General features: G+C 45.8%; 1 protein-coding gene across 2 annotated transcripts in view; it reads left to right on the forward strand.

Moving 5' to 3' along the window:
- Nucleotides 1-2,025: 2,025 nt before the first annotated feature.
- Nucleotides 2,026-12,323, forward strand: part of PDLIM1 (PDZ and LIM domain 1) — a 325,465-nt gene continuing 315,167 nt past the window's right edge. The window contains exon 1 of one of the 2 annotated variants that reach the window (XM_069240492.1): nucleotides 2,026-2,388. In XM_069240492.1, the coding sequence (XP_069096593.1) occupies nucleotides 2,290-2,388 (99 nt within the window). In that variant the 5' untranslated portion in view covers nucleotides 2,026-2,289. The remainder of the gene's footprint in view (nucleotides 2,389-12,323) is intronic. The other variant, XM_069240491.1, reaches the window with a different exon arrangement.

Consider the following 12,323-nt stretch of genomic DNA (forward strand, 5'->3'; position numbering starts at 1 on the left):
CCATGCACGTTATTTTAACACACAAGGCCAAGCTGCTGTGCACTCTCACCTAGATATATTTTATTAGGCTTCATTTTATTGTTACAATAGCCACTTTTACGGTCTTGTTTTATTTTCTGTTTATCTAACTGTTTTTGCCTAGGCCAGCACTGTTCTCAAACAAGATTTTTCTCACTCTGTGCTTCTTCCAAGGCTACAGCACTGTACATTGCCGGTAAACGTGGTATAAGTTTAGTCTCCGACATTTGTAGAAAACGCACATCCTTACATAGGGACATTTTCTCAGAAAATCAGCTGTGTTATTGTAAAAATAAAAGTGGAAGGGCGGAAGGGATCATGAACTCGAACAAGGAAGACCTAGACTGTGAGTAATGAAGATTACTGATAAGTAACTGGGTTGTTACCTCCTCGCCAAGTCCTGACCAGTGAGGAAATACCCAAGCTTAATTTCATTGTTTTAATATCCTTGGGAAGAAAACACATGAGTGACTGCAACACTGGTGAATATTTATTCTGGTTTTTAGTCATTAGCCAGCAGTAAATTAAACAGTAAATCAAACTGAATGAACAGAGGACAATACAAGCATCCGCAGCTACCTCACTCCCCATTTACAAATTACGCATGGAAGTGTGCAGAGATGCTCACGTTGCAGCACAACAAATATCTTGTGTGGACGCTTCCATAAAAGCTGCTCAAGCGCAGTTGCGGCCACCACAACTTTCAAGTGGGGGGACGTGGATAGAGAGAAGGGGAAACAATAAAATAAAAAATAAATTTTAAAAAATTACCCGTCCACCGCCGCTGCTTTGCTCCCCCTCCCAATGGTGTTGGTGTCCCAGCAGTCCCTGGGACACTAGCAAAGGCTCCCCATACACTCCTGGTGCTGCTCTTGTGCTATACTTAGCAGTTTGGTTTGTTGCTCAGACAGTGCACTGTGTCTGTGTATTTTCTCCAACTCAGCTGTGCAACACAGCCGGGTTGGTGAAACCTAAGTGCGCATGTCAGTTTGGCCAGCCTAAGACGGCCTGCCAAACCGACATGCGCACTTGGGTGCACTCACTTCACTCCTCCTCCCCACTCCCATGGCCCAGCCCAGTCCCTCCCTGCACATGCTGACTCAGTCAGCAGCTGAAAAATAAAAACACTTTTATTGATTGATTTATAATTTTAGCTTGATTACTAATGAAAGTGTTTGGGGGAGGAAGTGACATATCAAGCCTTCTGGGTAACGGGCAGCCATACTGGGAGAAGTATCAATGTCGGGCTAAATATTAGGTATCTGCAAGCTTAGAAGACTTACTCTTAAGGGCTGGAATGGGGAAGACCTTGACTCAAAGTAATGCACGCACAAGGGTCGCTGTGTAATTCCAAACTCGGTGCTGCCCCTGTTCAAGGGTTTGTTGGAATTTAGCTTTACGTCTTATTAAATAAAGAGTTGTATAAGGTGTACTCGAAGAATAGTTTAGATCACCGAGTTTAGCATTCTCTGATAAAACACGCAGGGCCTGCAGGGGAAGAGTTCGAACACAGGCCAGACCCACTTAACCACCCATTCCTCCCAGATAAGTAAATTGAGTATTGAGTAAAGAGTTAACTTCTGGTTTTTATACGGCTTTGAATCGACAGAAATGTTGCACCTTGAGCTATATAAATACAAATTATTTTTTACAAAACCGCTTTCGAAAGGCTTAGTGAAAACTTTATAAATAGGCCAGGCTCATGGGTTTGCAATAGCATTCTCTAGAGCAAACAAAGACATTTATTTCCGGAAAAAGACACAGCTCCAGCTAAAGTAGAAATCGGCGGTATAAGCAAAATAGAAGATCGACCCGGATCACATTGCCTTGAATTTCTAAACGGGTTTTTTTTTTTTGTTTGAATTGGGGGGGGGGGGGGGGGAGTATTACATTATAGGGCTAAGCCTGCCTAGGCTCAGCTGAGAGGCGAAATGCGCGTTTGAAGAGTCTGGCGTTTGAAGTGCTCTTCCATACAAGGAAGCGGCAGTGACAGGGCAGGGCCGATCCACATTCCTGAGAGGCGCGGATTTCCAGCCCACAGGTTATCCGTCCTGGCTCTGGGGGTGTTGTCTCCTCCCTATTTCGCCCCGGGCTCTCCCGGTTTAGCCGTGTGGCTGCTGGCAGCGGACTGTGGGTGTTCCTTCCTCTCTCCCTCCTAGGCGGCGGGGGAGGAGTGTGCAGGGCTCGGGGATTGTTTAAGCTCATCCTGCATTCCCTTCTGCGGCGGCGGGGAGAGCGTGTAGCGTCCAGCCCGTAGTGCACACCAGGAGCATGTCCGGCATGATCCGTATTGTTATCGAGGGCCCCGGACCCTGGGGCTTCAGGCTCGTCGGTGGGAAGGACTTTGACCAGCCTCTCACCATCTCCAGGGTAAGTGTACAATACACCCATAATTCCGGGCGCGCCGTCCCCAGCCTCTGCTCCCGGAGTCCATTCTTATCTCCGCTTTACAGGCCCTCCTGTAATTCCCGCCTTCAGAAAGGCCACAGTTCGCTTCCCACCGAAAGGCTTCTCCTGCTTCAAAATATTCAAACAACCCGCCTGAAGTAGGCGAGCGAGGAGGGTGCAAAGGCGAGCAGAGACACCTTCTGCTACTTCCCTAGTAGCCGTTGTGATGTCCAGCTGCTGGGACCTGCCCGTTAAACACCGTGACAGTGGCTGAATATGCTGCTGGGGAGTGGTCAGTCGCCACACCTATTATCTGCCCTCCTCTAGTGAGCCGCTGTTACCGGAAACAGGAGGCTTTCCCACACCTTTACTCCGAAACCCGTCCCGTCCCGAGTCTCCAGCCAGCAGGGCATCCTGCTCTTTAACCTAAAAGATGAAATACTCTTGTCAGTGAGTGCTTGGTGTGCGACTTATGGTGTGTAGTGTGTTTTTGTTTAGTCACAGTAGTTACCTTACAGAAAAAGTCGTGTAGGATCTGTAATATTGACCTACGCACACACTCTTTTTTTCCTTTACAAAGGCAATACTTTCGTCAGAAGTTTGAATTTTTAGGTGATGCTCACATTTTTTTTCCTTTTTCATTTTTTCCATGTTAAGGGAAACGACCAATAATCAAGTGGTGAGTTTAATATTAACGGGTATATCTCACAGTACCGGAATGTAGTTGTTTTTCACATTCTATAGCATAGAAAAACAATACTGCAGAGTTTGTTCTTTGTTAAAACCTTCTAGAGGTGGAATTATCAGACCATTCAGACACCCAGAGAGTGTCTGCATATGGATAAACCATGGTTCATACTTTGGCAGATATTATTTTCTTCAAAACAAGCTTTATTTGATTATGTATGTTTATTCACAGCAATATAACCGTGGCTATTATCGCATTAGCTCGAGGCTTTTGTAAGCATTCATACTAGTATTTTTCTAAAGTGGGTAAAGTTAATTTAGGGTTTCTCTTTAGGATATTGAAAGGTGCTTGATTGTGAACAATGCTCCTTTAACAGTCGTAATATATTTGCACAGGAACATTTGAGAAACAATAATACAAGTCAATCATTATAACAATTTTTAAAACTGGGATGGTATCTGGTGGTTACTTGTAAAGAGAGGAGGGAAGAAGAAGGGACAGCTGCAGACTGGTGGGGGGAATGAAGGACACGGGAAGGGTAATGGATAAAGTGCCTAGAGAGTGGAGGTAACTAGTGCCTTGATGTGTGATGATTCAACTGCTAATGAGAGAGGATTCGTGTTTCAAGAGTGCCGGTGAGCAAGTAGTGGGGATGGAGCGACTTCAAGGTAGGGATATTTCGGCAACCATCTTTTTGAGATGTTCAAGGATGGAGTTCTAAGCTGCTGCCAAAGGGTGTTTATGAAGGCCCTTGGCCTCCTTTCCCCTCAATACAGAACTCTATGTGTGTCCCATTTTAAGAGAGTTTAAGTACTAAGATGTGGTGGAAGGGGGAAACCTGGACTGCTAGTGTAGAGTTATCGCTCATTTTGCCAGAAGGAGGGGCATATTGGTTACACAGAAAACAAACTGATCTTTCTTGGACGTCTTGTACATGCCTAATGCTGTCAAATGCCAGCCTAAGGGGATATGGTATATAAGGCTTGAATGAATGAGGTCCACAGGTGGAGTCCACAATGCAACAAAACCGATGCAGGGGGCGATGGAGAGTATTGCAGAGTAAGAATTGACCCAGATGGAGGTTGTAAGTGTCCAGGAGCTTTGGAAAGGAGAGAAAATAGTCCTCATCAAATAGGTCACCCTTTGTCAGGAGGTTACACTTGTACCAGTGGATAAGAGAGGACGAGGTAAGTGGACCAGTAGATGTCGGGAGACCCAGCAAAGAAATTGGCAGTGCAGCTGGGGTTAGTTTTTTTAGGCGCGAAGCACACAAGTAACAGTACCACGCATCCTGAGAAGACAAGACTAGCAATGGGATTGCCTGGGATCCAAGAGTAATCGTATGCTCAGATTTTTGTGTTTCAGCAGTGGCGAGCACAGGAATGTCTTTTCAAATGAGGCCTGAAAGCCACCTGCTCAACCATTGAACGTGGGCCACTAGATAGTAAAAGTCTAGGTGTGGAGCACCTAAGCGGCCCCGTCAGTGGGGTGACACCGTTTTGCAAGAGCCCCCTTCAATCTACCTGCACTCCAGATGAATTTGCCAAGGAGTTTATTGAGGTCTCTGATGAAGAAGGAGAGCAAGACTAACGAAAGATTCGAAATTTAATAAAGTGGGTGGGAATGACCATCAGTTTCAACAGCAGAATGCATCCACTGGTCTCTAGGGGAAGAGTTTCCCAAAATTCAGTCTGGGAAGAGAGAGAGAAAACTGCCCTAGATAAGTTACTCTCTTGGAGGTCCTGATCAGAGTGGTATACCCTATTACTAAAAAGCTCCCTGTTTTTTTTCCTCTCAACATAACGTATTGTCAACTAGATCAAGATGAGTGAATGGAAGATTAGGGAACAGTGGGAAAGTGCATGATCTGATCTAGTTAACTCGAGGACTGGGTGCTGCCACAAAGACCGCAAGCTATTGTGATATATCAGCAGCAGGAGCACAGCAATCTTGTCAATAAATGGGGTGGTTATCAGCATATAGTGACACTGACTGAACTTCATCAGGGAGTGAGATTCCTCAAGAGAAGATCGATGCTCGGAGTTTAGCCACCGGTGGCTCCTTTTCAAGGACAGAAAAGGAGAGGGGGAGAGAGGGCATTCATGGAGTGCTCCCTGTGTAACTGTGAATGAGGAAGAGGCGGACTTGTCCAACCTGACACAACCATTGGTGTTAAAGTATAAAGTTTGTATTAACCAGATAGAGTGGAGACCAACCTAAAACGTCTAAGGGCTTTGAATAAATATTCCCAGTGGAGAATGTCGAAGTCTTTTTTTGAGATATAGGCTGAGTGCCGCAGACCAAGGGAATGAAAGGAGGCAGCCTCTACTAACCTATAGAAGCACCTAAGATTCAGGGGGTGTTTCTATAGGGATGAAACCATTCTGATCAGGGTGAGTGAGACTGAACAGGAGAGAAAGGATACAAGAGGGGAGAATTTTTCTAAAAGTCATAGTCTGAATCTAGAATGGCAATGGTTTATTAAGTAGAAGGGTCTTTATCGGGAATCCCTGACTTCAGCAGGGGGACAAGGAGGGCCTTCAGATGATGTGATGGGAAGTAATCCTTTTCATGAGTGTTTGCAAAGCGCTTCTCGAGCTTGAGAGCCAGAAGATCTGCAAAGGCTTTGAAAAAGTCCATAGATATTGTGTCAGTCAGTGGCATTTTACCGGGAAGGACATCCTGCATTGCTACTTTTAATGTTTGTGAGGTAATAGGGGCCTCTAATTCCTCCATGTCTTGGTGGGTGATGCAAGAGAGATGAGCTAAGAAGCCTGCATTTGTAGGAGAGGCACCATGAGATGCTTCAGCATAGGCAGTTTTGAAGAAATGACAAAAACCAGTAGAATCTCCTGTTAAGTGTGCACCAGGGTCTGAAGGGGTCATGGCGTCCGGTAATGGGGTCTGGGAGGAATCACGGGTAGTGAGCAAGGCGAGGAGTTTTTCTGTTCTGACATATTCAGCGGAAGTCCGAGTTGTATACTGTAAATAGTCAAAGTGGCACAACTGCTCAAACAGTGTAGCTACAGATGTCTGGGATTTATTAAGGAATTCTCTGTAAATTTGGTTCACAGGTGCATCGATGTTAAAACCACAAGGATTCAGTCTTCAACTTGGCAAGATCCTTCACCAGCTGCTTATGTGTAGTGGTCGCCTCACTGATGCTGTGACCTCTTACAACTTCTTTAAGAGCGTCACATTCTATACCGCAGAAGGAGGCAGTATCAGCATCAAGTAGGGACGGAGAAATTATCTGTCCCCATTGGAGAGTAGTGAACAGAGGACTGTGATCAGAGATATGCCTGCAAAGGATGTCAGAGTGGAGAAGGCAGTACAAAGGGACAAAAAGGAAACTATACAGTCTAATCAAACATAGAGTTCCTGGGGGCGGGAGAAATTAAAGGAGTATAAATGAAAGTCTGGATTGTGATGACGCCAGACATCTACCAGGGACCACTCAAAGTGTGGGGCTGAGATCTTGTGGTGGGATGAGAGCTGGCCAGACTGATACCTAGGACTGCATTAAAATCCCCCCAAGGTCTCACGGTAGATGGGCCAAGGCCTCAACGTGTGCCCTAAGTGATGCGTTGGAAACTTGTGTTGATCAGCGTTTGGGGTGTAAATGCTGCCCACTAATAGGGCCATACCATCTAGTATACCCTCAACAAGCACAAGTCTACCCTCAGGATCTGCAACCATGGTGGAAAGGGTTGAGTGGGACATCTTCCTGGATCCAGATCGTGACACAGTGGGCATAGGCTAAATAGTCTGTGGTGCAGATCTGCCAGTACCTCTGAATGTGGGGACTTCCCTGTGGAGCCATGTGGGTTTCTTGTAGGAAAGAGATTTGTGCTCCTTTTCGACAAAGAAATTATTGTAGTTTGTGACAGTGAGCTGGGGTATGCATTCCCTGGATATTCCAGGAATTAAGACTGTAGCCTGTGTTCTGATAGTTGAAAATTATGTTTGAGGGGAACCCTAAGAGGATCATGTAGAGGTGATGGGGGCAGCAGGAGCCTTCAGGCTGATTCATAGGCAGCATGGTGCCACTCGTTCATTCAGACTTTAGAGAAAAAAAGGCACAAGGAGGGGGGATGACAACAGGGACGCCAGGGACAGAGCTAAACTATGCAGCCAATAAATGGCTAATTACCCAAACTTGTGCAACTCAATATGTATCTTTTAAAAAAAGAGGGGAGGTAATCTTGGGCTACCTAGAATAGTAGAAACAAGATACCAGTCCAGGAACATTTGCCCTTAGGACATTGTAGCTCATACAAAAAAGTAGTGGGATGAAAATGGGCTTGTGTGGGGATTCCAGATTGGAGAGGGACTGAACTAGCTCGGAAATAAGGAGAGGCCACCAGGTCACTGGGAATTTGCAACAGAATGCGAATGCCGCCATCAGAGCCTAGTGTTTGCTGTTATGAGCTTGCTCAGGTGAAGGAGACCAAGATGAAGGGGGGAACCTCAATCCCACCCAACCCTGGTGGTGATAGCAGCAGTTAGAGGGGAGCGTTAGGCCCAGTTGGAGATCCACATGGTTGGAAGTGGGCGCATGCTGCTCCATCCAGTCCTGGGCCTCCCCAGTTCAGTAAATAAGTGAGTTTTACTGTGCACCCCAATTTTGAGTTTAGCTGTAATCAGAAGAAAGTATTTAAGGACCATCTCAATAAACCTTCTTTTGACCCTCGAGAACGAGGTCCGCAGATGCTGGATAGCCAAAGTGTAGTTTGGGAAACATAAGATGTGGTGGCTTTCAAAGTAAATGTGTCCTTGCAGTTGAGCCACTCTGAGCACTTCATCCCTGTCATAGTAATGAAGAAGTTGGGCCACCAAGTGTCACAGTGGAGTGCCCTCAGGAGATTGGCGACTTGAACTCAAAGGTAGCACTCCAGTGAAAAGAATGGGGTGAGCAGCAAGTACTTAAGTCACTGTTCTGTAACACACATTGAGTTGGCATCCTCAGCCGCCTCCAGAAGGCCCACAATCATTGGGTTGCTCTGTCTGAAACAGCCCTTTTCATCTTTAGCTCTGCCCTCTAAGAAGTGTAAGCACTCTGTGAGCTTCGATGTTGGCACAAGTGATCTTCAGCAGAAGGGGTGGTATCCGTTAAGGTAGTTTCCACTTCAGAAACATACTCGGGTAATTTCTTGAGGTCTTCACGTAGGAAGGAAACACCCACAGCAGTGCATCTACCTTTGCTTCAATAGCCTTCTGTAAGGAATTTATGGCTTCCAGGATGGTCGTAGAGATGTCAGGAGAGAAAGTTGCTACAAAATCTACCTGTCAGTGCAAGATCCTCGGAAGTTGAGGGGCTTCCGAGCAGGATGGCTTGTGTCTTCCCATGGTATGGCTTTTGGAGTATTTGCGCTGTACACTGGAAAATGATGGGTGGGACTTTCAGTGTGCTTCTTCATGTCCCTGCAGCCACCAAGTCCCCTTAAACAGCCAGAGGTACTGTGGGCACAAGTGTCCAGATATGCCAGAAAGGAGGGCCGGCTGGCAGGGCAGCTGATGAATGGGCAAGGACCTTGGGTGACACTTTGGTTGGGTCTGCACAAATAAGGCCCAAGGCCCCGTTGAAGGTCAAGAAGGGAGCCCTCTGCAGTAGGGTTGCGGCACTCCCCAGGAATGTCTAGGCCACAGGAGCCAGTGGTCAGCAGGAGGGCCTCAAAACCCACATCCCAGGCTGTCTCATGTCAGATCCATGCGCTCACACAATGGTGGGCAGGTGCTGCAGGGGAGTGGGGGGCACCTGGGCCACCGACGCCAAGCCTGTTTATGGCCCAGGCATATAAGCACAATACAGAGTCTGGACAAGGGAAGATTTAAGGAGGAGAGGCCACCGAAAGGAGGCCTGCTCCCTTCTTCAGCTCCGATGAACTAGGGGCAGAGACGACAAGCCCATGCAGAAGCACCACCTCTCATCCCAGGAACATCCCTAGTGGCAGAACTCTACGGATGTCAGGCCTGCAGCCGCCACAGCCCCACGGGGCCATCAAGTTGCAGGGAGGCTAATGCAGCGAATGGGCATATGCACTACCAATCACAGACCCACACTGGGTCCAGGCTGGCTTGTTAAATACAGGAGGAGGGAGAGGTAAGGAGGAGAGGCTGCCCACAAGGGTGGGCCTCACAACCAGGTAAGCTACTCCGACAGGCCCACAGTGGCACCAAAGTTGTTCTGTTCCGGGTGTCTGAGTCTCCCCTGGATGCACCAGGAGATCCCCACAGTGATAGTAAAGGATAGGGGGAAGATACTTTGGATGTCTGGACTTGCAGCAGAAGTGAGCTCAAGAATCGTCCCCCTGTTGTGGCTGATCAAGCCACGCCCCAATATGTTGGCAACTCTGAATGTTCATGGTTTAACTTTGTCTTGGAAAGGTGATTTTAGGGCCTGGGTAATCCTCCTCCACTAGAATTACAAAGCAAACACTCAGACAGAGTTTGGCAGATTTGTAAACTTGCACAACAATCATTCTTTTTCTGTTTTTCTCCAGATGAAAAATATTTCCCCTTTAGGAATAACGTCTCCTTTCTAAAACCCCACATGGTATTGTTGTGATCTTTCCACTGGGGTCGGATACACCATGCAAAATGTATGTGAAATATTACAAACATTGGAGTTTGTGGGTGGTCCGAACATTTTGTCAGGACTGTCCACTCACGCACTCTTCTGTGATCCTAACCCAAAATATTACTGCAGGACTGTGGTGTTCTAGCAGACTAACCACAATAAGTTACATCTCTTAACGATGTCTAAATCATGATCTCATATTTGTGATCACAGGTCTTTGCCTGTCTCACATTTTGAATTTGTAGAGTGGACCATAGTCTTTTGTAACTTACATGTTTTCTTCTTCAGGCCCAAGAATGATCGTTATTCCCATAGATTAACCAATCTATCTTGATTGAAGGATTTGGTCACAAAGTGGAATCTTTTATAAAAAAAAAATATGAGTCTTGAGCTGGACTGAAAGGAGTTAGGCTGTTGCAGCCTGTTTCTTTTTGATGTGAATATAATGATGCACAATCATGAACAATGCGGGGATGCGGGTAACTTTTCTTGTATATCTAACCGATGCCACCAGATCTGCCTTCCATTCAAGAAAACAAAAGGTTATGTCTCAGGCATACCATTAAAGTGCGGACACTCAAGAACAACTGTCTATCAGGCACCCAGTTTCTGCATTCCACAAAATATTTGGCATCTGTCATAAATTGTGTATGCTTGATGTACGTACCTGCCAATATGTTATCCCTGAAAAGATGAATGCACCAAATGGCCTTGCCTTGGAAAAATGATACATTCTCTAAAATATTATGTACAGTTCTTGAGCCTCCATCTGTCCAAGCACAGTGATAACTTAAAGGTAGCTTCGATCTACCTAAATGGGGAAGGTGTGGGCTGGGTGTTCAATCAATCTATCAATTATTTATAAAGCACGGCAAATCACCTGTGAAGGGTCTCGAGGCACTGGAGTTGCTAGCTGCTGCTTGGTGATCTGTTAATTCGAACAGCTAGGTCTTGAGTCCTTTTCTGAATTGTTGGAGTGATGGGGCAGTCCTGAGTTGCAGGGTAAGGTTGTTCCAAACTTTGGCTTCCAGGTGTTAGAAAGAGTATCCTCTGCTGCTGGCTTAGCAGATCCAGGGGTTGTCTGCGAGGAAGACAAATCAAACTGGCATCTCTTTTGGATCGTGAGCCAGTGTAGTGTAGTTTCTTGAGGTGGGGTGTGATGTGGGACCGTATGGGTAGGTCGAGGATGATACTCGCCGCTGAGTTTTGTATTGTCTGTAGTCTCCTCAAGAGGTGTTCAGTGAGTCGTACGTAGAGTGTGTTCCTGTGGTCCAGCCTGCTGGTGACGAGTGCCTGTGTGATGGTCTTGCTGGTGTTGAGAGGTAGCCATCTGGTTCCTGGTTATTATAGGTTATTCGAGGAATTTCATTTATAAAGTCTGCAAGTTGAGATGCCTAGAGAGCTAGTGATGTTTGAGAAGACTTGGGAGAAATGTACTCCTTTTTGAGGGGTGAAGTAACGTTGAGGGGTAGTGAGTGATGTTCTGGAGTCAGTTGCCATAATAACTAATTGAATATTTTTAGTGAAGGCATTTTTGTTGCTTTTACATTGCATGTTAAGGACTGAGATGCAGGAAGATTGATAAGTGAATATTGGCAGAGGTCCTGCTTTTCAGCTTTGTGAACAATTTGCCAGTTTTACTGTTCAGGTTGGTGTAGTAGAGATGTTTAAAACATACATCCAAGTCAGCTGCAGGAGGACTGCACCAGGAGAGGCTATTCCTAGAGGTGTCATTTCCTCTCTTATGCCACAGTGACGCCAAACCCTCGAAGTGCATGGTGTCCCCTCGGCTGCCTTCCTTAGAGGCAGATAAGGAGGTTATGATAGTGCACAGTCAGCTGCTTTTTGCAAGATCATAGGAGGTGTAGACACAAGTATTGTCTAGTAAAAAGCTTTTAGTTGTCACAAAAGTCGTGCAAGGAATTGATGCACAAAGAGCAATCTGGTGTTGCAACAGTGAAAGAGTCTTGGAATTCTAAACAGGGTGTTCAGATCAAGAAGGTGGTGGGGAAGAAAGAAGGGGAAAAACATTTTTCAGAAAAATGTTTGTTTTTGATGTGGTTTTTTCAAATCCTACACCAAATTGCCGACTTTGTCCAACACAGAATGTCAATTGTAAAGTTTACGGCAAATCTGGACATTTTGCTAAACTGCGTCAGTCCAGTAAAGATAAAGTTAATGCTGTTTCTGAAAGGGAAATTAGCAAAGCATCCGAAGACGAGCAATGTTTTGGAAGAGATGTAGTTTTTGTGGTTCAGAGAGGCGAGTCAGAGTGTGGTGATCCTTACGAGAACATCATTGTTGATGAAAAAGTGTTAAACTTATTAATTGATTCTGGGGCAAGAATGACTATGATTATGAACAAGTTGTATTGAGAGAATTGGCCGGATAAAGAGTTATGTTTACCTGATAGGAACCCTGTATCGTATGATGGGAGAGAGACTGAGTTAACAGGGTATTTTGAGACATATTTGGAGTTCAGAGGGCATCAATGGTAAGGTATATGTAGCATAAAAAGGTCTTAACATTCGTGGCTGGTATCATTAGGGCCTTTTTGGGATGAGTCATAAACTAGGAAGGAAAATACAGGTGTCTGTGGTAGCTGAAGGGGATATCTATAGTTTCTGCACCATTGATGGACAATGTCTG

Source organism: Pleurodeles waltl, chromosome 6, assembly GCF_031143425.1.
Source record: "Pleurodeles waltl isolate 20211129_DDA chromosome 6, aPleWal1.hap1.20221129, whole genome shotgun sequence".
Classification (NCBI taxonomy): Eukaryota; Metazoa; Chordata; class Amphibia; order Caudata; family Salamandridae; genus Pleurodeles; species Pleurodeles waltl.